General features: G+C 40.8%; 1 protein-coding gene across 1 annotated transcript; it reads right to left on the bottom strand.

Moving 5' to 3' along the window:
• Window positions 1-20,621: 20,621 nt before the first annotated feature.
• On the bottom strand, window positions 20,622-24,063 carry LOC147616446 (protein NRT1/ PTR FAMILY 8.1-like). Its single transcript, XM_086777522.1, has 4 exons — window positions 23,831-24,063; window positions 22,740-22,957; window positions 21,725-22,284; window positions 20,622-21,607 (listed from the first exon to the last, which is right to left on the bottom strand). Exons 1-4 carry the CDS (start codon window positions 23,997-23,999, stop codon window positions 20,737-20,739), a joined length of 1,818 nt encoding a protein of 605 aa, XP_086633648.1. The 5' UTR covers window positions 24,000-24,063; the 3' UTR covers window positions 20,622-20,736.
• Between the last annotated feature and the right edge of the window lie 2,751 nt (window positions 24,064-26,814).

The following is a 26,814-nucleotide window of genomic DNA, read 5'->3' on the forward strand; positions in this document are numbered from 1 at the left end:
TTTTTGATATTTTTGCTTGATTAAATTGTCCAGTAGTATGAGTCTTCTAAGCACGAAGATCATGAATACCTGTTTTATGGAGGCCAATCTACCATCTAAACTTAATTTTTATGAATTTTGTCTCTTGACTTCATTAATAAAAAACTAGTGTATTAGTGAAAATTAGCAACAATCAAGAGTTGTGTATAAATTTTTTTGTTGATTAAACTACCTAGTATGAATGCTAACATGCTAATGTAATCAACTACAACAAAAAGCCTATTTAACATGCAAAAATTAAGCATTTAAGCTCTATGATAAGAGAAAACAAAAAGCCAAAACCACACCATTTCCACACAAATCTCCATCAAATCCTACTCTTGTTCGTGGCACTCCACTATTAAAGAGTGTCTGTAATGGTAAACCATAGTAATGGGTAAACCATAGATTAGAGAAAAACAAATGAAAAAGCTAAGAGATTTCTCCTTGGCAACAATGGCGAGAAAATGTTAAGGCTAAGAGATAGGTTTAAGGGAACCACTCACCTCTACTCACATAAATATGTCATGCGGATCTTTCTAATGGCCGAGCTATGGATAGCTTACCATTCACCTTCTTCGGCAACGAGCGTTGTTGCACTGCAGGCACTACTCCCTCCTCTCACCTTAAATCACTTACACACACTCACTAGCATGCATTAGAGAGAGGTTTAGCAAGAGGGAAGGCTCAATTAAACAATGGGAGAGTGTACTTACATTATGAGAGAAATCGCCTTATATACGTGGCCATACATGTTCACACACACTTAAATTGTGGCCACGCAAGCACCCATTGCTTCCAGATGGCCTATTTCTTATATATTACTTTATCTAATAATACATTGATGCATTACAACACTAGAGAGCATATCCTTACTCATTGCCACATGCTCTTGGAGTGGAAAACACCATTAATTATCTATTGGACCTTTATGGACACTCGTCCAAGTTTGAGATTTGGACACCATTGCTTCATGGCTTGTTTGTACATGAGTTTGGTGTGTTCATCCTTGAAATTTGATTTAGATTATTCATGATTTGGCATATAATTGGGCATGGAAACCTTGTTAACCATAAAATGGGTTAGTATCCATGATCATATTCTCGACACTAAGACTCTCAAAGGCTCCTCCCAACACTTGGAAAAGATTCTTGGAAGACTCCAAAGACTATTTGTTCCATTCTAACCTTTTTGGGTAAGAGTTATTAGTTCTTCCTATAGAATTTTACATCCCTACCTCTTACTCGTGAAAGTTGCTTTATGGACAATTACTCCCTTACCTTTACAGTTAGTAATTATGCAAATTTTTTTATCCTTGTGTTCCATGTTTAAGAACCTCCCTTATTTTCTTAAAAAAAAACTTATGGAGGAAAGGGAGACAACTCCCTTCCACAAGGAACATTGGCTAGGGAAAAGTTGGAAATACCCTCTGGTTGACTTCATCTACCCCTCCCTACTATCCTTGATCTCGACCTTGAAAATCTTCCATGATCTCAATTTTGAGGATCCGGCCTTGGTTCCCTATTCTTGGCTTGGATTCTTTTTGGAAAGCACCCTTTGGTCGGCTTCATCCTTGCTCCCCCTCCTATCCATCATCTCGGCCTTGAGGATCCAGTCTTGGTTCCCTAATCTTGGCTTGGATTCTTTCTAGAAAACCCTCTTCAAAAAGTTTCTTTCCACCTCCTTGGGTGGCCTCATTCTAGTTATAATGCCAATCACCTCCTTGGGTGACATTACCGAAATTGTTTATCACCTCCCTAGGTGATGCTATCATAATTGTTTATCACCTCCCTGGACATTTTTTTAGCCTCGTCTGCAAGAACCCCGCCTTTCAATGCTACCTCTCTGGGTGGGCATGTGCTAGCCTCTACCTAGAGTCCCCCTCTTACTTCAAGTAACCTCGCCAAAAGGTTATCTTAAGTTCTACACTTCCAGCCATAGTGTACACCCCCTAGGTGGTTCATGATCCTTTCTGTGACACGTTTCTAGATGTTCCTTGTTCTAAATTCATTACCCACATTCAATCTTTAGTCCCATAAGTAGTGCCCCATCATCCCTTACATACTCCTTTTCCCTTACATACTCCTTTTCCCTTCTTTGTTTATTCCAAATAGTTGATAACCCTCCCCTTGGTGTTATGAGAAGACCCCTTAGGTTCTAGAGCCACCCGGTCTCAAACCTTTTTGCTTAGTTTCCCAATGGCTTTGTGGACTTAATACACCTCTATTGGTGATGTCCCCACCACTTGGTTTCCCTTTTACACCCAGAGGTGCCGACATGTTCTTATTATTCCATAAGGAAGAAGCTCCTTTGCAAGTAGAGCTAGAGCTTCCCTCTCAAGTTTAGGGATGCTCATGGTGGACTTCTCCACGTGCACCCCACCTCCCTTGGTGATATCTTCATCATCTCCCACTAAAATGTTCACCTCCCCAGTTTACAGATGCGTAGCTCCCCTTTTAATTGTGGGGATGCTTTGTTCCATCCCCATTGTAGTTAGAGACAATTGTGGATCGGGGATGGTCACCCAGCGAGCTTCGTGGAGGGAGCTTTTCTTGGCTTCCCTCTCTCTCTACTTGAACAATCTCTCTCTAACTATTGCCACCACCATCTCCCAGCTCACACCACCCTCTCTCTCCTTCTCCCACCCTCTTCCCTCCCCCACTCTCTCGCTTCCCTCCCTCACTCTCTCTAGGAGATCCTCCTCTCTCCTTCTCCACCCTCCCTTTCTTCCTTCCTTTCACTCTCCCACCCTCCCTCTCTCTCCTTATCCCAGCCTCTTCCCTTCCCCTCTCTATTCTCTCCCTCTCCCTCTCCCTCTCCCTCTCCCACCCTCCCTCTCTCACTCTCTCTATCCTTGTCTCTCTTTGCTAACACACTCTCTCTCTCTTCTATTACCACGGTCCATTTCTCTCCCTCCCTTTCACTCTCCCACCCTTCGTCCCTCCCTTTCACTCTCCCACACTCCCTCTCTATCCTTCTCTTACCTTTTATCCTCCTTCCCTCTCCGCTCTCTATATCCCCCTCTCCCTCTCTGCTCTCTATATCCTTCTCTTACCTCCTATCCTCCTTCCCTCTCCGCTCTCTATATCCTCCTCTCCCTCTCTATCTTTCTCTTACCTCTTATGCCCCTTCCCTTTCTTGCTCTCTCTATATGCTCCTCTCTCTCTTTATCCATCTCTTTGCTCACTCTCTCTATCTTTCTCTTTACTCTCTCTCTCTCTCTCTCTCTCTCTCTCTCTCTCTCTATCCTCTCCCCCTCTCTCTCTATCCATCTCTTTGCTCACTCTCTCTATCCTTCTCTTAGCTCTCGTTCTCGCTCTCTCTCTCTCTCTCTCTATCCTTCTCTCTTCTGTATCTCTCTCTCCCTCCCTCTCTATCCTTCTCTTACCTCCTATCCTCCTTTCCTCTTTTGCTCTCTCTCTCTCTCTCTCTCTCTCTCTCTCTCTCTCTCTATATATATATATATATATATATATATATATATATATATATATATATATATATATATATATATATATATATATATATATATCTTGTTGCTCACTCTCTCTATCCTTCTCTTTACTCTCTCTCTATCCTCCCCCCCCTCTCTCTAACCTTCTTTTAACTCTCTCTCTCTCTCTCTCTCTCTCTCTCTCTCTCTCTCTTTGCTAACTCTCACTCTATCCTTCTCTTGGCTCTCCTTATCTCTCTCTATCCCTCTCTATCCTTCTCTTTTTGTTAACTCTTCAGTCCTTCTCTTTGTTCACTCTCGCCTCCCCCCCCTCTCTCTCTCTCTACCCTTCTCTTTGCTCTCTCTCTCTCTCTCTCTCTCTCTCTCTCTCTCAGTCTCTCACTCTTTTAGTCCTTCTCTTTGCTCACTCTCTCCTCCCCCCTCTCTCTCTACCCTTCTCTCTCTCTCTCTCTCTCTCTCTCTCTCTCTCTCTCTCTCTCTCTCTCATTTTCTCGAACTTCTTATTTTGTTCTTGCTTGCTTAGGAACCTCCTCTCAGAAGACAAGATCTCTCTTTATCTTTCCTCTCTATCATTCTCTCTCACTCTTGCAGTCCCTTTCTTTGCTCACTCTCTTTATCCTCTCTCTCTCTCTCTCTTCCCCTCTTTTTGCTCTTGCTTCCTCTCTCTCTTCCCCTCTTTTTGCTCTTGCTTCCTCTCTCTCTCTCTCTCTCTCTCTCTCTCTCTCTCTCTCTCTCTCTCTCTCTCTCTCTTTCTGACCTCTTGCTTACTCTCTCTATATTTCTTTCTCATTTCCCAACAAAGATTACTTAACTCATGTTTTGCGCACAGATCCTCGAGTCTACAAATGCCTCACTACCTTATTCATCTACACAATACAGAAAATGTCGATTCTTTATTAGTTTGTACGTATATAAACATCGTTGTTGCAAAACCCCAATATGTATTGCTCTCACCCCTTTCTCTCTTGACACAATCATAAGGTCATGACACAATCATAAACAATTGTTACAAATAAGATCATGACCCAGTCACTTGAATATTCACAAATAAATATGTTTACTATACTACAATGAAATCTTCATCAAGAAACTCTGCACTACATCCTCATCGAGGTCACTACAAACAATTTTCATGCCTAATTTTTTTGTTGCAATAGCACAATCTCCACATCCAGCATAAAGCTCTACTAACACTTGCCTTTGCTTTACATGACGACTTAATAAGCTATCCCAAAAGTCATATCCACGTTAAGATCCATCTGCAAAGAAAACATCTCTCTTAATTTCACCAAAAAATGTAAGGTCCTTATTTAGGAGCACATGAAGAGTTAACTCCATACCTCGCCATGTTGTCCCATCTGGGCATCTGCCCCAGTGTATCATGTTGCAAAGATCAATGATATAATCAGGTGAGAAAGGTTATGTATGGTTTTGTCCAACTATGCTCATGAAGGTAGCAACGACGACGAGGGCATGTATCTGCACGAGTATGAGATAATTTTTTATAGCCAAAAGTGATGCTCAATGGAAACCTCTATGGTTAGTGTTGCTTACCTTACCTCTTGTCCAAAGGCCCTTCGAATTTGCGTTGTACATCGCACATTCACCAAGGTATCCAAGGAGAAGCCAGAACCCTTGGCATGAGCTATAATGGTTGCCACACTTGATACACAGTACTGATGACAATAATAGAGCCATTGTCGTCTAAGATGGTCTCACAAATCTGAAGCTATGTATGCGCTCCTCTCCATTTATGTGGCATTAATTAGAATGACATACACAAAAAACGTAAGCATGACATACACACACGCAACATATACACAACAACACACAAGGTCTTAGTGAAGGAAAAATAATCTTATATCACTTACATGTGCAGAGATTCCATGGTGGGACAATGTTATGGGGGAAACCATAAACAGAACCTCCTATGGGTAACCTCACTACAATACAATCACACGTTGTGTTTATATTGACACCTATACAGTATAGGTCCTGTCTCCCACATTGGCCTTCAATAACATATCAAAGACATGTTTTAGCTCTGGTAGACACTGCTAGTTCAGAAGTGCACGGCCTATCTTCAAAGGATTCCCAACACATGCCATCATCTTTGTAGAATGATGTCCTATCACACCATGTTGAGTAGAGTTACGTATTAATGGTTATTACAGGATATAAAAGCCACACCTTTACAATCATTTCACATGTGGTCACAATTGATTATTACACCCGTTAACGCCAAGGCTTCTATAACGGTAGAGGAATTGGCACTTTGATGTTCGTTGGGAGCACCGAAGACTACTGTCGTGGTACGTCGAGACACTCCTATAAAGCGTACATTCTGTAAGTGCATGCATCACACAAATACTTTATATTATCATTACCAAAATGAGTAAAATCATACTTGACAAATTCATTTGGATTGGAGTTAGGTCACCCAGGCTAGGTGGATGAATTAGTTGCAATGGTGTATTTGGTGTGCTTCACCTCTTGCCAAGTTTATATGAATCCACAACTTAATCTATGTTAGTATGCAAACAATGTAACAATAATACCAATGAACCACAATTAAAAGAGTGCCCTGCCTGTGTTGCTGCATGAACAACTTCTTCAACTTTTGGGATTGGTTGAATCTTGCGTGTGCTATCATCAAAACCGCTTTCGTCATATTTTGATGGAGAGGTATCAGAGTCGTCCTCTTCTTGTAGTGACTTTCCTTCTCCCTTCGGTGCATCCTTTTTTGGCACTTTTGCCCCTTCATCATTATCATCCTCTTCTTCATCATCATCATCCTCTTCATCTTCATTATCCCCTTCATCTTTCATAAGAACTTTACCTTTGCCTTGAACATGTGATTTGTCACGTAGACTTCTAGGCTTCATATTAAAATTCACCATTCCAAAAGATATAAGAAATAATATTTAAATTAAAGTGAAATATCTAATTGTATAGTTCATACCATGGTTGATTGCTTTGCTTCACAAGCTCGAGTATACATTTCCTTCTCTCTTGGGAAATTTTCCACTTGGAAAGTCAAGGAACAATGGGCATCTCTTGTATATCTCTGCGTCCCAAAGGTCTCGAAGTTGCTGATGTGTATACATAGTGCTTTCATGTTTTGGATTGCGCCATTATTTTAAGATTACAGGCACATCTACAATAGATCTCTTTGCATGGCACTTACAAATCCATCTACACATTATTACATCCATTCAGTTTGCAAATATAAGAGTACAACCAAGTAGTAAGTACGCTTTATGGAATGTTATACACCTGAACACAACATGCTTGGTAGCCTTCACGAGATAGTAGTTATAGCATTATATGGTAGTGATGTGTGTGAACACACTTAGGACCGCTAGGGCACTTTTTCTCTCACTAGGAGGATTTTTTTCCCCGTGCATATGTACACGCTCTTATCTACTCATTTTGGGGTGTGTACTTATCTTTTATATCTGGCACACATTTGTTCATTCTAATCTAGTGAGTTTGTGTGCTCTCAAGCTTCTCTATCTTGTGTTTGTGCATTGTTGCAACCATAACCCTAATTCCAACAATTGGTATTAGAGTTAGCTTCCTTGGCACCTGATCTAGTAGTCTGCCTCTCTCCTCACACGACCCTTTTTTTTGTCTTCGATTGAGATACTCTCTTAGGAGAAGAAGGTATATAAAATCAATATCCAAATAACCATCCTCCCAGTGTCCTACCATGAAAAAGATACACATCCAAAAAACAAAAGACCTATCAAATGTTAATGTTCCAACGGCTATCCTTGAATTAATGTTTCAACAGCCATCCCTGAATCTAGTTGTACTGTCTAAATGAAGTTTATGTCTCCTAGAGCACTAGGCCATCGATAATGGATCACGTTCAATACAATATAATACAATAGGAAGGTGATGTAATTGTAACAAAATCAACAGGTAATGTCGAGGTCTTCTTCTTTCTCTCATGTGGACCTACATCCAAATAGAGAAGAATTAACAAAATGTCACAACATAAAGTAAGAAACACCAACAACCATTAATCTTAGCACCTGCAACAATTGAAGATCCCATTGAAGGTGCAACATGTGGTACAAAAAACAACTCATTGAAATAAGAAAAAATCATGTATTTAGTAAAGCAAACCCAATCATGTGGTGTAAGGATGCCCTCAAAAGATCCAACACATGTCTCCAAGTCACTGGACCCCTCCTCCGAACTCACCATAAATATACCTTCCGTTGGCAAAATCCTTAAGTAAAATAGAAAATTATCCAAAAACCTAAATGTTCATAAATTATTTGTATAAAAAAGTATACCCATCTTTCTTAGCATCTAACATGATGTTTAACAACATGTTTAGAAGGCAATGGTGCATAGCAAAATAATGGATCTGTAAAGAAACAAAGTATTCGCATAGTGTACCATGTTTAGAAGTATACCCATCTTTCTTAGCATCTAACATGATGTTTAACAACATGTTTAGAAGGCAATGGTGCATAGCAAAATAATGGATCTGTAAAGAAACAAAGTATTCGCATAGTGTACCATGTTTAGAAGTATACCCATCTTTCTTAGCATCTAACATGATGTTTAACAACATGTTTAGAAGGCAATGGTGCATAGCAAAATAATGGATCTGTAAAGAAACAAAGTATTCGCATAGTGTACCATGTTTAGAAGGCAAAACATCACACCAAATCACGTGTTTTGTAAACAAATTAGAATTTGATAAGTGAAAACATAGAAATGGACCTAAAATTTTATTATAAACCATATCCAACATGAACTAAACCTCGAAGCTAAAAGCAAAATCAGCCATATGGGTTGTCCCTAAAATGGAACAACAAATAAGTAATCTCCAATATGCATGACTCTCAATCCTTGCCCTGTAAAAGATAACACCTTCAAGTCTATACACATACAAATCTTCAAGTCTATACCCATATACATAAATACAAATCCAAGATCTCTTAATAAACAATATTAGTTATCATGAGCATGTCACTTTGAGACGAAGAGCTTGCATTCCAATCACCATTTGTACGTAAAATCTTCACTCCATGAGAACTTCATGCTTGTGACAATGAAACATACAATTGTCCACCACATGTAAAAATGGGTGTGGCCAAATACAACTCTAAAACACTTACTGCTTGTCCTTGTGATTTGTTTATTGTCATTCCAAATAGGAAATTGCCTACATCTCATGTTGAATGGCAATTGAGTGTTAGAGTATATAAAAGTTATTCGAGAAATAACAACTCTGTCTCCAAATTTGCTACATGTGATGATTTCAACCTCCAAAACCTTTGAGTGAAATGCCTTGCATATCAATTGAGTACCATTACAAAGTCCTCGCTTTGGATCCAAGTTACGAAGTTATATCATGGGAGCTTCAAGTTTTAAATCCAAGCAATGGGGTGGATACCCTCCCCCAAGATTGAAGGAATTTAAAAACTCAACAGAGTATAGAATAGAGTTCTCTTCAATGTCCACGATTGAAATATTGTGTAACATGACCAAGCATACCATCTAATGTAATTTTGTTCACAATATGGACATTGGTATTTCTTTGGAGCCAAGATAGCAAGTTCACTGAAGTAGTAGTAGGTAGCATAAGTCATAGTGGTACTTATCTCTGAATTAGGTAGCATAAGTCATCGGTGGTATTTCTTGGATCCAAGGTAGCAAGTTCATTGAAGTAGGTAAGTCATAGTGGTACTCAACTCTGAATATATCACATCAACTAAGATTTTCACTGATGATCTTTGCAAAACCATGTTTCTTGGTAGTTCTACAATATTATTTTCATTGTTGCGATTTGTTCAGTTTACCAATATTCACAATCCATTGTTTGAACTCATTGCGTTCATAATTATTTCATGTGGTAATTTGCATGTTTTCAATCAATTTCAAAACTTTACACAATTCCATAGAAAGGAATGACACAACATTGCATCCACAATATCTTCCCATCTGCCCTTCACAACAACAAGGAAAATTTACCTAAAATCGCCTCCAAATAACATGGCTTTTCCACCAAATGGCTTATTAGAAGACATCATATCTCTCAAGGTACTCAAGGTGTTAGGGTTAGGGTTAGGGTTAAGAGTAGAATGGAGAGGCCCTTCTTTTGATGGTTTCAAAGTCAGTGGGTGAGGGAAAGATTCTGTCTAGGTAGACCTCTATAGATTTCAAGCATCTATGATGCTACGAGAATTGTCATAGCTGGTTTATACATCATTATGCTCTTTGAGGTGAAGAGAGGCTCCATGCAGCCATCAAAGCATAAAACTAGAAATTCGGAGCCCCTCCTCCTTTGCATGAGAGAGAGAGAGAGAGAGGTTAGCAGTGACTATTCAAGACATTTTTAATATTACCTGCCCTTTTTAAAATTATGGAGTAATGTGCATATGCAAGTGTGCAATTGCATACACGCGTGCATAAATTCTTGTATGTGTGTGTGTGCAAACATGTGTGAGTGAGTATGTGTATGTATATGTGTGTTTGTATACGTCTATGTGCACACGTGTGTATGCATGTGTTTATGTGTGACTCTCTCACCATAGATGCATATATGTGTGTCTCTCACACATGCATTCTCTCTATGTCTATGTCACATGCACAAAAACAACCCTCTCATACACATATATGTGCACATGCACTCTCTCTCTCTTCTCACACCCGTCTCGCGTACACACTCGTGTACACACTCTCTCACACATAAAATCTCTCTCTCTCTCTCTCTCTCTCTCTCTCTCTCTCTCTCTCTCTCTCTCTCTCTCTCTCTCTCTCTCTCTCTCTCTCTCTTCACACACACACCCCCTCCACATGCACGTGTGTGACTGTATATATGTATATATACGTGTATGTCAATGCATTTATATATAATAGTATTAATATAATATTATTATATATTTACTATATGTATATTGATTTATATATCATTATTAGATTATATTATTATATATTTAATGTATATATATTTCCTCCTATTCCTCTCTCTCTCTCTCTCTCTCTCTCTCTCTCTCTCTCTCTCTCTCTCTCTCTCTCTCTCTCTCTACCCCCTTCTCCAATATGTGGCCTCTACCCCCCTCTCCTTGAGCTACCGGCCCAGCTAGCATATGTATACCCAGGTAATTGTATCTCTCTACTACACTCATAGAAAAGTCCATAATCAACAATGGACTTTATGTATCTAAGAATCCATCTAACCACATCTAAGTGTGGCTTCCTAGGGCCATACATAAACTAACTCATAAGTCTGACCACATAGCTTAATATATGCCCTAGTAATGGTCATGTAGATCAAGCGAGGTCCTCTCAAAGCTCACATGTATATGCAAAAAGCTTAGTGTTCTACTCCAATGGCACTGGAATATGCTTATAGCCTGTCATACCATACTTGGACAACACGTCCACGGAAAATGTTTAGCATAGTGATAGTGGTGCATTTATATATGACCACATGTATATGCATGTATGTGCGCACACACGTGGTCATGCATATTTAAGAGTGAGTGTGGGTGACTATGTGTAGTCACTCACACTCAATCTTGAAAATGTATACATGCATGTGTGTGTGTGTGTGTGTGTGTGTGTGTGTGTGCGCGCGCGTGAGAGAGAGAGAGAGAGAGAGAGAGAGAGAGAGAGAGAGAGAGAGAGAGAGAATGTTTGTCCCAATTTATTTTTGAAGAAGTTTTGTTTAGTTCATGAGTATTAGGTATAGAAGTACCAAGTGTTAAAAAAACCATTTTAATGACATTGCAGTATTGTTTAGTTCATGAGTATTAGGTATAGAAGTACTATTGCATTATTGTGTACATAAGTACTAAGTGTTAACAAAATAATTTAATGGCATTGCATTTGTCACGTAGGCTGTAATGCCTGTGAGACCGACGCGGCAGACCGGATGGCCATGTCCGGGGTTCAGTGGGAGAGGACGCCCATGCAGAGTCATGGGCGGCCAGCAGGCTAGTGTGGACGGCAGGCCACACACTATATAGCCTGGGGGATGAGGGGCAATCCTCATTCTTCCTCTATGGCTGGGTGGTGAGCCAGAGGCCGTCCCTCTTGTGGTAACGCCCGTAGCGGCGTTACGGGAATGTAACACTGGTATCAGAGCGTGGTTCGATGGGATTGTCAGAGCCCGCGCATGACCGGGGGACCGGAGCCCACTCGATGGTTTTCGACCATTCGTCTCCTTATCCTTATCTCGAATGGAGGGTGTGGAGGGAGGCGACCATGGAAGAATGCAAGGGAAGAACTCTCTCTCCCTGTCACACAGCAAGCAGCATTGGAGGTAAGCAATTGCCGTTTTTTGCTGCGTTGAAGCTTGTGTGCAAAAGAATTAAAAAAAATTCGTTTTCTGTGTGGAAAGGGCGGCACAGCCCCACTGTCTGTGACTTGCGTTGAGTGTGGGGGAAGGCAAACAGCAGCCCCGTACCTCACAAGGGGGGGGGCTTGCCTTGGAAACGCGAGTAGTGGGCTGCTGTGGCTAGACTGTGTGTAGAGCCTGGAGGGGGGCGAAGAGCAGCCCCACAATGCTGCTGAAAGCAAAAACCAGCGCCGACTTCATGAGCACCATTTTGCGTTGAAGTTGGGGGCGAAGAGCACGTCTGAGGGGTGTAGAGCCCAAGCGCTAGGCTCTGATGGCTGCGCTGTGCAACGGAAGGCCAGCCTAGCGGCCAGGCGGCGGCCAGCCGGCCAGGCCAGCCCAAGCGGCTACGCAGGTGTGTGGAGCTGCTGCTGAAGGCGAAGACAGCCCCACGAATGAAAACTGAAACGCATGTGGGGCGGGAAAATCATTTGCGCCATATTTATGCGCCGTTTGTGTGGGCGAAATCTGCGTGAGCATGTGGAGACGCCGTGCGTCGGTGTTGTCCAGACACCTTGGAAGAACGTGCAATGCCGTCAAACCAGGGCCAGGCCAGCCTTAGGCGCCCAAGCGGCCTAGGCGGCCAGCCAGCCAGCCCCAGCGGGGCGGCCAGCGGCGGCGGCGGCCAAAGCAGCCCAGCCACCAGCGCTCCAGGCGGCGAGAAAAGAAAGAAAGAAAGAAAAAAAAAGGGGTTAAAAAAATCATTTATTTTTTAAAATATATTTTCATTATTTATTTTTATGAATAATGAAAATAACGGGCGGCCAGCCTGAAGCGGGAGGCCAGCCACAATCGTGTGGACACTCCCCAGGCGGGCGGCCATGCCCGAAGCGGCGAGGGTCGGCCCGGCCCGTTATTTTATTTTATTTTATTATTATTTTTTAAAAAAAAACATACAAAACAACGGCACACCCCACGAAACAAACCCAACACGGCCGTCGCGCCGTGTGGCCGTAGTGCCTGTTTTCCACGAAAGAGACCGACTGCACACGACCGTAGCGTCGCGTGCTAAGAGAGAGACAAATCCCACGGCCGTAGTGCCAAGTCCTTCGAGAGAAAGCCGTTCTATGGCCGTTGTGCCTAGTGAACACGTCTATGGCCATAACGCCTCGAGAATAGCACATGTGGTGATCACACATTTGGTTCGGAGAGATTAAATTTAAGCTAAGCATAGACTTAGTATTAACCATCAAAGTCACGTAGTTTGGCTATAGTGTAAATCTGAAACCGCTGTGTGTTTTACTTGGGCTAAGAGGACCGGCAATGGCGTCGGTTATGCCCAAATTAGACGAAGTGCTTATCACGAGAAATCTAGGTAAGCATAATTGAGCGGTAGTGCTCATAACCCTTCACAATCTTTTAACAGTACTAGACGATTGTGATAAACTTTGGCAAATGAGAACCATGTTCAAGCGTAGTCTTGATGTGGTTATGACTTGTGTCCAAACAAGTTGCTTACTGTTTGTAGCAACAAAACGCTTTGGCCCGTAGAGGTAGACTGGCCCTTGTTGGTAGTAACAAAATAGTGTCACTACTTGGGCCTAGAGATTAGTGTCACTACTTGGGCCTAGAGATTAGTGACTAATTTGACACATGATTGCCTGGTAAAAGTAATCCCTAATGTGTGTATTACTTGCGATAACGGGGCTAGCAGTGCTGCTAGCAGTATTCAATGGAATAATTTATCTAGGAGTACTAATCTGAGGGATTAGCATACGCCTAGATATAATAGCAGATTTAGGATTGATTTGTAGAAATCAAAGGTAAATCTGAAGGGGTATAGTCTTGAGATGTAATGCTCAATGCCCTTATAGAAGTTGATCGAAGAGAACTGTTCTTAAACTTACTAGCATGGTTTTCTCTTCTTTTTATTGCCATGCGTCGACATCCCACTGCTCGAGAGTTTGTGGTGATCTTTCGAAAGTGTTACATTCCCGTAACGCCGCTATACGGGCGTTACCACAAGAGGGGACGGACTCTGGCTCACCACCCAGCCATAGAGGAAGAATGAGGATTGCCCCTCATCCCCCAGGCTATATAGTGTGTGGCCTGCCGTCCACACTAGCCTGGCCGCCCATGACTCCGCATGGGCGTCCTCTCCCACTGAACCCCGGACATGGCCATCCGGTCTGCCGTCGGTCACAGGCATTACAGCCTACGTGACATTACCCCCCCTTAAGAAGAGTTTTCGTCCTCGAAAACAAACTGGGGAAACCTTTTGGAAATTGCACTACGTCGTTCCCAGGTTGCCACCTCCTCATCCCTATCTGTCCATTTAACAAGTACCTCCTGGTACACTTTATGTCGTGTTTGTCTGTCACGATATTGCAGAATCTTTTCAGGTTCATGTGGTATCTTTGGTGGCTCTATCAAGTCCACCAAAATATTTGGAGAAACTGCGTTCTCTAACCCGTGAACTGATTTCTTCAGTTTACTGACATGGAAGATAGGATGGACTTGAGAACTCTCCGGTAACTCAAGTTTATATGCTATGTCCCCAATCTTCTTAAGGATTTTAAAAGGACCACAATATCTCGGAGAAAGTTTATCACACTTTCCCGTTTTCATGGTTTCTGACTGCGCAGGAACCTTGAGGAATACAAAGTCACCTTCTGCAAAGGTCACTTGTCTGCGTCCTTTATAGGCAAATGTTTTAGCGCGATCCTGTGCGCTACGAATGCTCTCGCGTACAGCTTTGAGCATATCATTCATATCTTCAAGGAAATCCTTGACAGATTGAATCTTCTCCTTTTCTAGGCCTACAGCCATTGGAGATCTCGGCTGGAATCCATACATTAACATGAATGGTGTAAATCCAGTCGTCGCTGAAAGCTTGGAGCTGTTATAAGCAAACTCCAATATGGGCAAATATTCTTCCCAATTTGATTGCTTCTTATCAACATAAGAACGCAATATATCCTCTAGAATTTGGTTAACTCTTTCAGTGTGACCATCAGACTCCGGATGATCTGCCGTACTCATACTCAGAGTAGTATCCAACTTTTTGAAGATTTCTCTCCAAAAATGACTGTTGAACTTTCTATCTCTATCCGACACTATATCTGCGGGCAGGCCATATAGCTTGTAGAGATGTTCAATAAAGAGTTTTGCCAACTCTGGCATTTTAACAATTTTCTTCGTGGCAATAAACTTTGCCATTTTAGTTGTCCACTACTACCCACACCAAGTCATTCCCTCGACTCGTCTTGGGTAAACCGGTAATGAAATCCTTGGAAATGCTTTCCCATTTCCCTTGAGGAATCTCCAGTGGATGGAGTAGTCCTCCAACTTAAGACGTTCATGTTTATTGCTCGGCACTTACTGCATTTCAGCACGTAAGTCTGGATGTCCTTACAAACTAGGCCAATAAAACTGTCTTTTTTACTAGTGCATAGGTCTTCTGAATCCCAGGATGACCTGCACTTGGACTATCAAAACTATATTCCGAAGGCTCGGCTAGCCTCTCCGGACTAACTCTCGCCTCGCTACCCGCCGCACCTACGGCCATAGGAGAAATAAACTAGAGCCAATCTTTGCACAAGCATATGCTCTAGAATCTTGTTGAGTTTCTAACTACCATCAATCTACGGATGGTTAAACTCCACTCCAACTCAGAGTAAATGTAAGTTTTGAAAATTTCCCTTCAAATATAACAATCAAACTTCCTATCTCTTATGCCATACTATATATGCGGGCAGATCATATAGTATGTGCAGATGTTTGATAAAGATTCTTGCACCACTACGGGTGTCTGGAGTTACATCCAATCACTTACAACTCTTTGTTGCTATTACCAGACACATCCCTTCAAGTATTGTCTAGACTCACACAACTATTCCAGTTTATGTGATATTTGAGGGTATCCCTCCTTTCCCTCAAGAAAGGTTTTTGTCCTCAAAAACTCTACTGTCAAGCGGACTACGCGCTAGTGTCATAGGTCCAAGAACAAATCTAGACCATGTTTAATATCATATGTTATATCTTGAGTCCTTCCAAGAAACTTTTATATCATATTTTAGGGAAAGGAGGGATCCTCAAATATCACATAAACTCGAGTAGTTGTGTGAGTCCAGACAATACTTGAAGGGATGTGTCTGGTAATAGCAACAAAGAGTTGTAAGTGATTGGATGTAACTCGAGACACCCGTAGTGGTGCAACAATCTTTATCAAACATCTCCACATACTATATGATCTGCCCGCATATATAGTATGGCATAAGAGATAGGAAGTTTGATTGTTATATTTGAAGGGAAATTTTCAAAACTTACATTTACTCTGAGTTGGAGTGGAGTTTAACCATCCGTAGATTGATGGTAGTTAGAAACTCAACAAGATTCTAGAGCATATGCTTGTGCAAAGATTGGCTCTAGTTTATTTCTCCTATGGCCGTAGGTGCGGCGGGTAGCGAGGCGAGAGTTAGTCCGGAGAGGCTAGCCGAGCCTTCGGAATATAGTTTTGATAGTCCAAGTGCAGGTCATCCTGGGATTCAGAAGACCTATGCACTAGTAAAAAAGACAGTTTTATTGGCCTAGTTTGTAAGGACATCCAGACTTACGTGCTGAAATGCAGTAAGTGTCGAGCAATAAACATGAACGTCTTAAGTTGGAGGACTACTCCATCCACTGGAGATTCCTCAAGGGAAATGGGAAAGCATTTCCAAGGATTTCATTACCGGTTTACCCAAGACGAGTCGAGGGAATGACTTGGTGTGGGTAGTAGTGGACAACTAAAATGGCAAAGTTTATTGCCACGAAGAAAATTGTTAAAATGCCAGAGTTGGCAAAACTCTTTATTGAACATCTCTACAAGCTATATGGCCTGCCCGCAGATATAGTGTCGGATAGAGATAGAAAGTTCAACAGTCATTTTTGGAGAGAAATCTTCAAAAAGTTGGATACTACTCTGAGTATGAGTACGGCAGATCATCCGGAGTCTGATGGTCACACTGAAAGAGTTAACCAAATTCTAGAGGATATATTGCGTTCTTATGTTGATAAGAAGCAATCAAATTGGGAAGAATATTTGCCCATATTGGAGTTTGCTTATAACAGCTCCAAGCTTTCAGCGCGACGACTGGATTTACACCATTCATGTTAATGTATGGATTCCAGCCGAGATCTCCAATGGCTGTAGGCCTAAAAAAGGAGAAGATTCAATCTGTCAAGGATTTCCTTGAAGATATGAATGATATGCTCAAAGCTGTACGCGAGAGCATTCATAGCGCACAGATCGCGCTAAAACATTTGCCTATAAAGGACGCAGACAAGTGACCTTTGCAGAAGGTGACTTTGTATTCCTCAAGGTTCCTGCGCAGTCAGAAACCATGAAAACGGGAAAGTGTGATAAACTTTCTCCGAGATATTGTGGTCCTTCTAAAATCCTTAAGAAGATTGGGGACGTAGCATATAAACTTGAGTTACCGGAGAGTTCTCAAGTCCATCCTATCTTCCATGTCAGTAAACTGAAGAAATCAGTTCACGGGTTAGAGAACGCAGTTTCTCCAGATATTTTGGTGGACTTGATAGAGCCACCAAAGATACCACATGAACCTGAAAAGATTCTACAATATCGTGACAGACAAACCCGACATAAAGTGTACCAGGAGGTACTTGTTAAATGGACAGATAGGGATGAGGAGGTGGCAACCTGGGAACGACGTAGTGCAATTTCCAAAAGGTTTCCCCAGTTTGTTTTCGAGGACGAAAACTCTTCTTAAGGGGGGGATAATGTCACGTAGGCTGTAATGCCTGTGAGACCGACGGCAGACCGGATGGCCATGTCCGGGGTTCAGTGGGAGAGGATGCCCATGCGGAGTCATGGGCGGCCAGGCTAGTGTGGACGGCAGGCCACACACTATATAGCCTGGGGGATGAGGGGCAATCCTCATTCTTCCTCTATGGCTGGGTGGTGAGCCAGAGGCCGTCCCCTCTTGTGGTAACGCCCGTAGCGGCGTTACGGGAATGTAACAGCATTATTGTGTATAATCCAATTTTCCAACATTGTATTATTGTGTATAGTCTGATTTTCCAACATAACCAAACCGTTTTCTGCATAGGAATTTGAATCTTTCATAGCTGAGAGTTCAATTCTTGTAAGGGAATTTTGTAATTTCCTAGATGATGGCCCTTAATGAGAAGAGCGCAATCTCAAGGAAGAAGGTGAAATGCACATTGTTGTCATTGCACAAAGATCTTGCACCATCTACTTTGTCATATTAAAGCCTTCACTAATTAAAAAGACTGTCTAGATGTGTGCATCAATGTTGGTTTGTATATTATGTAAATAAGATGAATGATAATTCTTTTGCAAAGGTAATACATGCTTTACAGGCTGGGATAAGTTGAGCTACTGTCAGCAGGTTGCTGAGATGTTTGTACATACTAGGGCAACCTAAAAAATGTTGGCATGTGGTAGGGTTATTCAAGGAAAGACTTGAAGGAAAGCTAGCCAAACTTTGGAACTAAAACTCAAAGATGGTATTTGAAGGTGAAGTAATTGGTTTATAATTATTTGGCTTTGATAGAGAATCCTATTGGCATGAGACCTGGCGTGAAGATTTGGACCAAAGAAAGAATGTATGGAGGAACACACTCCCAAAGGATGCACTACTGAGTCCTTGCTGTGGGGCTGGCATGCAGTTGGGATATCATATCTCCTGGGAACACTCATCTTTTGTTTGGGAGGACGAGAGATGGGATCAAATTTGTAGCCTTCTTAATAGTGAATGTTTATAGGATGGGAGTGATAGTTGTAAAAAGTGGACTTTTGTATGTGTCTTTGACCAGCTTATAAATATAAATATAATTATGTTCCCAAAAAAAGACTAAGGTCTTGACTTTAGTCTTTTTGAAAGTCTTCGCTAATTAAAAAGACTAAGGTCTTGACCTTTTCAGATATTGGAACTTATAAAGTTATAAATCTTCCTCATTAAATAAACAGGTAGACAATTGAATAGCTACTGTAGCTACTTGGCAACAATGAGCAATTCATGTGTATAAATCTTCCTCATTAAATAAACACTACTTTGTTTGATTCACTTACAAGGTTATAAATCTTCCTCATTAAATAAACACTACTTTATGATTCACTTATAAGGTTATAAATCTTTCTCATTAAATAAATAGGTAGATAATTGAGTAGCTACTATAGCTACTTGGCAAGGAGCAAGGAGCAATTCATGTGTATTGAAATCAAGTGGTGACTTGGCATCCCTCACACCCACACACCCTTCTTCACTTTTCTCTCTCTTTTTTTCCCCTCCTTTAATTCCCTTTTTTGGGGGGAAATTGTATTAAGAGCAGAACGAACACTACTTCGTTTGATTCACTTATGCATTGTAGGTAGACTTTTGGTGGCAAGAAGGTGCAAATCATGATGTTTTTACATCTTAACACATGGCTGATCATATAGCTGCGCTAACATTGAATATCCATTTGGAGATGTTCCACACAATTTTGTTGCATGAATGTAGTTACCCTGGCCTACTACCTTGTATTTACCTACATACAAAAGGAATGATGCTTTCTAGTGCACTTGACTTACATGTTTGAGAGCATGCAGATTGAACATCCATTATCATATCATAGACACATCCCTAGTTAACCCAACTAAAGAAGGGACTTCTTACGTTATGGTGTGACTTTAAATGTGATATAGGGTAACATCACATTTCACAAAAAACTTTCTTAGGACTAGGATGTTTAACAAAGCCTCCACACAACACATGAATTATCAAAATTATGCAGATTTACTAGCACATCTTAAAAAGAAAAGGGATGACCATGGGAAAAAATCAAGATCAGTACAAACCACAAATGAGATGTCGGAGGAGTTTACCTCTAGCCAATAGAAATTTTCTCTTTGAACAACTCTCCCATGAGACATTCAAGGAAGAAGAATCTTTAAATGTAACCACTCACACGAGACTTTTTAATGGCAACTCTACATGTCAACTTAATAAACATTTCCCAATATCTGGCTTAGTCCTTTGCACCCCTCATTTATATTTGATTAAAATTTGGCAATGCCCCTATGTTAGGCTTTGCATTTTAAACAACTCCTTAATGTGGTCAAAGATTTAATTGTGGACTTCTCTTAATAAATCTCTCTCTCTCTCTCTCTCAATCTTTCACATTCCTTGAGGGTCACTTGTTTTTGACAGTTGACACTTGTTTACATCACTTCTTATATCTCTATCATAGGGTTACGATTTTTCTCTACCACCTTAAGATGGCCATAGATGTCACATTCCACTCTACCCATGCATTTTGAGCATTGAAAGAAAAGGCCTGAAGCAACCCATCTTGCCTTTATATGGTTGAGATCCAATAATCTTCACTTGGTGACCGTGATTAGTCTTGTTGCATGGCAAATGAAGGGTCTTTACAAACAGTTCCATTGCCCACTCGGCGGGGAGGGTTGCATAGGGGGGACATTTCCCACCCATCACGAACGAGCAATGTGGTTTCTCCTCACAGGCAGGATCTAAGAACATGGCATTTATCATTAATTCAAGAGAAAAAATACTCATCCACTCAAACTGATCCAAGCTGAATCATTTCTCTTCCTTTGACATTTTTTTTAAGAGAATAGTATACATCATGTATTAGGTGTTGGGGTTCAAACTGCATCCCCTGCAGTTGGAGAACATGGTGCTATAGCCACTTGGGCACGGGCACAATGGAAGTACCATGCCCAATGGAAGTACACTCATTAATAATTACTCTTAGACTTCCAAGAGAGATGATTGGTATACAATACATAATTTTTACAAAAAAAACTAAAAGAATAACTAGATTGAGCCATTATTTTCTCTAATCTCCCACCCAGAGGAGACCATGAAAAAGCTACCTCTTGATGAGAATCATCAAAAAGGCCATCTGCCTTATCGAACGCTCAGATACATCCTCCATCCTCATAAAGGCTTGGAGAGTTGATGCTTTCTACTTCCTTGTACTCATAAAGATGTGATAGCAGGATATACAAAAGCAAGTTCACGGCACTCAGAACAGCAAGGACCCAGTAAAAATAGTCCAAGTGGCCCCTGTTTATGTTGCTTACAAACCAACTTTTTGAGCCTTCACCAGTGATGCTTTCTACAATGGTGATAAGGAGGCTGCTCAAAAAGCTGCCTACACCAATGGCACACAGGTACATAGCCATGCCGAAGCTACGTATGGTGTCGGGCACTTGATCATAGAAGAACTCTTGCTGCCCAACCATGGCAAAAACATCAGATATCCCACTGAGTATGTACTGTGGCAGCAGCCAGAATATACTGAGTGGAACAGTCGAGGTAGGCAGGTCAAGTAATCCGTGATCTCTTGCTGTTTCAAGCCTCTTTGTTTCTATAATGGCTGCGACCACCATGCAAAGAATCGACATAAACAAACCCACACCTATCCTTTGAAGCATAGTGATACCACGTTGATTCCCAGTAAGTTGCCGTACTACTGGCACAAAAGCACGGTCGTATAGAGGCAACACGATGAGGATGATTATAGTGGTAAAGCTCTGTAAAGAAGCTGCTGGGATCTCAAAATGTGGGCCCATATGCCTGTCCATAGTGCTTCCTTGTTTAGTGAAAAGAGTAGATGTTTGAGCAAACACGACCCCATATGTTAGCATTGCAAGCCAGATGGGTAAAATGCGGAGCACGAGCTTGACTTCCTCAACCTGTGTTACAGTACACAGGTTCCAAGGGCTTTGATTTGTTCCACAGTTACCACCCTGAAGATTATCTATAATTGCAGCTTTATCTAGAACCCTGTAAATTAGTCATCTGATTAATTACTAAATTAATTACCAATCAATTAGCAACAGAATTGTTAAGCTAAAAGTAATTCCATGCTTAAGCCTGAGTAGGTGATAGATTAAGTCTTACTTCAATCGATCAGTATGTAGCAGCTTCCTTCTCCCCAGTCTCAAGGACTCTTTGTCATGCACCTCATATAACAGATCCACACTGGGTGGAAGAGGTGATTTCCGCTTCCGGAAAGCGGCAACTACTACTTGGACAATTCGTGTGATGGGGCTTCCAGCAGGTAATTTGTGCCTGTAGAATTTGGTTCCAGCCAAGAAAATACACAAAGCTATGGCCATGGCTATGGCTGGGATGCCAAACCCGAGACCCCAACTCACATTGTCCTGTATGTAGACCAAGACCGTGAACGCTACCAAAGCACCCGTGCAAAGGCCAAAGTACCACCAGTTGAAGAACGAGCTTTTCATTCTTTTCTCATGAAAATTCTCTTCATCAAATTGATCAGCACCAAAGGCCTCAAGACAAGGTTTCACACCACCCGTTCCAATGGATATTAGATACAAAGAGAAAAAGAAGAAGCCTAGTTGCCCTGCGCTTGCTCGGGGACAAATGCCATCAGCAGTGCAAGCTGGAGGTTTAAAAGAGCTGAGGCTCACAGAGAGAGTCAGGAATGTCAATCCCTGCAACATTACATTGCAATCTTATGGTGAATATATATGTCTGTGCAGTGTGCATGCATGTGTGTGTGAGGACTCGACAGGACGTTAATATATCTTTCTTTCTTTCTTTCTTTCTCTCTCTCTCTCTCTCTCTCTCTCTCTACGTGTGCACACACACACACACACACACACACACACACACAAGCAAACACAAACATAGAAAGCATATGCTGCTGGTATGCACACATAAACTTTTAACACAAACGTACATATGTGTACAGACACATACGCATGTACATACAAAAGTATCCATGTATATTAATCTATGCACTTATGCGTACACATACATAAAATGTATTCACACGTAATACATACACACCTGCACACATACACACACATACATACGTAAATATACATACAAATGCACAAAAAAGTTTGTCTGACATCAAGGAAGATAGTAAAGGTATGGAACTAACTATGACGTAAACCACGGAAACAGCAGCAATGGTCCAGTATTTCCCAAAGTAGGCATCAGCAAAGAAAGCTCCAATAAGTGGGACAACGAGGGTAACCCCGGACCAATTGTTGGTATTCTTTGCAGCTGAAGACAAGCTCTCATTCAAAACTGTCGTCATGTAAGTTATCAAATTCGAAGCAATGCCATAATAGGAAAGCCTTTCACTGAACTCACCACCTGAAATCACAGCAATTCAACAGAAGAGGAGAAAATCATGGGCAAAGATTGACATGATTCAAACACTTCTTTTTCACGCAAGTTATAACCTGGTAGTCCATCCACAAGACAATATAACCATCAACTCCATTATGCATAGTATGGACTAGATACTACGACATCCCCACTAGCGTCATCAGTGCCCAATAGTGGGTGTAGAACTTGGTATCCATTTATGCTCCCACACACACACACACACACACACACACCAAAAAAAATCATTGGATCATGCATGAAGGTGGAGTTAAGAACACAAGTTATAACAATAGCAAAAATGAAAAAGATAAGAGATGGCAACTGAAACATTCATCAAAAAACTTGGAAAAAGATGGTTTTGCCATTGACTCATGAAGTGAAACCTCCATTTTAATAAAGGATCAACCACCAATTCAGTTTTTTTAATTTTTATTTTTTTTTTTGGGGGGGGGGGGGGGGGGGTGTGGGGGGGTTGTGGTTACAGAGTTGATAGCAATTTCCCCCCCTATTTTCCATAAATTTGTGCAGCAAATTGTGGTGGTTAGCAAAATTTTTCCCCCTATTTTCCTACATAAATTTGTGCAAAACATTTTTTTAAGAGTTTCTTTTTTTTTTTGGGTTATTTTTTGGAGAGAGAGAGAGAGAGAGGGTTGTTGCAAACAGAAGAAAGTATCCCAGCATGAATTTTTACAAATGAAAATTACAAGAAAAGGGGCCTCTTCTGGTAACAGGAGGGAGATGGAAACTGATCACATTGTGGATTTTTAAATGTAAACACAAATTAATTGCTGGATTAAGGAGGACCCAGAGAGCAGCATGATAAGAGAGAGAGAGAGAGAGAGAGAGAGAGTTGTTTACCTATGATGAAGAGGGAAGCCTTCCAACCACCAGTAGGAGAGCGCCTCACAGGCCGGCCTTTCAAGTCCACAGAACCATCTAGGACCCAATCGTGGATTTCATCGCTGTTGGGTCCTTCACTCCCTTGCAATTGCTGGGTTAAGCTTGTTGGACTTGCTAAGGAGGCCATACCTCAAAATACAGAGCGCCCCCCCGCTTCATGCCTGCACCCCCTCCCTGCTTTATGCTTTTGGTCCAACAGGTGAAGATAATTAGTTACCCAATTTCTTTTTTTACCCATTTAGTGTTTTTTACAAGACCTAGATTATTCCTCTCATGAACTTAATGTCATGGATTGGATTTAATAGAAAAATGATTGCAAGCCTTTGTGTAGTATGTCCTATACTTTATGTTTTCAAATGTACCTTGGTCACCAATACCTAGTGTGCAACCCTTCACATGTGGCATGCATGCTTTCAGGTGGTCCACTCATCTGTTTCCCATGCATGCTTTCAGGTGGTCCACTCATCTGTTTCCCATGCATGCTTTCAGGTAGTCCACTCATTTGTTTCTGGAGAATGAATTCAGTCAAGTAAAAAAAAAATGCTTGCAAAAACGCATGAGCCCGCATCTTGAACTTAAGGCAAATTATGCACTTATAAGTAGGGGAGCCATTCCACTTTTTTATATATATAAATAATAATCATAAAGGATGGCAAACAAAAGTTTAATACTATTAAAAATGGCTTCATCCCACAAAGTGGTTTAAAATTTTGAGGGAACGGAAAGGCAAGTTAATGTAGAATTCCATGAAACTACTTGAGAATGCTTGGTTAGCATGCACTTACCTATTGTAAATATTTTGAAAAAGAATCATATACCTAGAAATATTTCTACAATTTCTAACCTAATGGAGTTGTTATATTGAGCTTATTTAAGTTGCTACCTGAAAATGAAGAGCATCCACCCACTAAGGGCTAGTAATCCTCTTTTAGGTTTTCAGTCGTGCCTTTAACAAAGGGAAGATGGTCTTCCGCTTATTGACATTTTCTTCTTTTGTTGTATTGTAAATGGCTATGATAGTTTAACATAAGATGAATGCCATGGATTTTAATAGACTTGTTTGCATATTTTTGTGTTCTTCTAAAATGAAGGCTATTGAGAGGATTACATGTCACTTTATGTAAGTGAAGTCAATGTTTCAATGTAGCTTGGTCTTGCATAGGAGCATATACCTAGAGGGAGGAAAATCCCTTCACATGTGTTGCATGCATGCTTTGAAAAAGGGTGAGAAAAAGGTCTAAGGCCATCCATTATTTTGGGTGGAGAATGCTTTAAATGAGGTCAAAAAGAAATTCTTGCGAAAACTCATAAGCTCATAGCTTTAACTAAGAGGACCAATGCCAATCATTTTTGCACCTATGCCTAGGGGGACCCCTTCCTCTTAAAAAAAAAGAAATTAGAAAGGATGACAAAAAATGTTTAAGGTCCACAGTCCCACCCAATTTTTTGGAAAATTGCTTTAATGAGGTGTAAAAGAAATGCTTGCATATAAGGCCAATCGTGTAGTTTGCTAAGAGTTATGTAAATGAATGATATAAATATAAGAAGCAGCACATCTACATTTGCAAACGATCATATGATAATATGCATAGATGCTTTTATGAGCATAGTAATTGCCTTGCATGCCTTATCTTCTTGTGAGCACAAATAGGCCTAGCAAATAATGTCACATTTGCATGCTTAATCTTGTGAGCCTATCAAATAGTATTAAATTTGTATGCTTCATCTTGTGAGCACTACTAGAAAAAAAACATCCTTGAGTGTATTTTTCAAGCATTTGGTTGACATTTTATCTTTCCTTGACATAAAGGGCTAAAGTTAGAAGTAGAATTTTCGTTATAAAGGGCTAAATTTTTGTTATACAACAATGGAGAAGTAGAATTTTGAAGGAAAAATTAGCCAAGATCAAGATGTGTCTTTTTTGGATTGTTTAAAAACTTAGTTTTTTTTTAAAGAATTGCTTATGAGCACATGTAGCCTAACAAATAGTGTCATGTGAGCACAAGTAAGCCTCGCATTTCAAACATAAAATTAAAAGGATTAAATAAGTTAAACATCCAAAATGTAACTATGTGTGTTGACCTACTAATGTTCATCTAACCAAGTATGTGCATTGTTTTCTTGTGTGTTGACCTACTAATGTTCATATAACCAAGTATGTGCATTGTTTTCTTCTAGCTATGCTATACTCCATCTATATGAACTTGGGACTGGCCATTCAACATGCAAAGTTGCAATTACTCAGGATAGAGTCCTCTCGCAAATATATTGAAGTCCAAACATTCAAATTTAACAAGCATAAAGGGTATAACATGCAAATTTTAACAAGCATAACAGGTATTGATAAGCGAAAACATGCAACACTTTAATACGCTCAATAGAAAATACTGTAATGTTTGCATGCTTGATCTTGTGAGCTTGAGTAGGCCTTGGTAATAATGCAATAATAGTCCTACTTTTTATGTGTCATCTTGTGAAAAAGGCCTAGTCAAACACAAGCACAAAACGTGATGTTTCGTAATCAACTTTATGAATACATAGTTGTGCTTTGAGTTTTGTCAAATATTTGACAAAAGAAGAAGAGACATGTGACAATAATGTGAAAATGGACACTTGAAGAAAGGACACACTTTAAAAGATTTTCTCACGTTTCCTAATGGGTGATGCAATTGTGAGAAATTTAGCCGATTTGTGATTTAGCATGATTCAACACTCTTTTGTTTTGTAGGAGACTGGTGAGAACCAAATCACTTGCCTACAAATGATTGAACCCCCACTGGACCCCAATTCACATGCCATGGCCATTATTAAGATTAGACCATTGAGGCTCTTTTTTTTGGGAGTCCCTTGAATTATACCAACAGAAAGGTGGGAGTCCCTTGAATTATACCAACAGAAAGGTGCGAGGGATGTGATCCTCCGCTCATGTTGAACACATGAAA

Source organism: Cibotium barometz, chromosome 38, assembly GCF_041138505.1.
Source record: "Cibotium barometz isolate CiBa-2024 chromosome 38, ASM4113850v1, whole genome shotgun sequence".
NCBI classification, from domain to species: Eukaryota; Viridiplantae; Streptophyta; class Polypodiopsida; order Cyatheales; family Cibotiaceae; genus Cibotium; species Cibotium barometz.

What these genes read in the sequence shown, in the direction of transcription:
- LOC147616446 (XM_086777522.1), bottom strand. Translation starts at nt 23,999, where the DNA reads ATGGCCTCCTTAGCAAGTCCAACAAGCTTAACCCAGCAATTGCAAGGG. An exon ending in TTTCCGTGGTTTACGTCATA is followed by an intron (nt 22,285 to 22,739) that starts GTTAGTTCCATA and finishes GTAATGTTGCAG; the next exon opens with GGATTGACATTCCTGACTCT. An exon ending in CTACATACTGATCGATTGAA is followed by an intron (nt 21,608 to 21,724) that starts GTAAGACTTAAT and finishes ACTAATTTACAG; the next exon opens with GGTTCTAGATAAAGCTGCAA.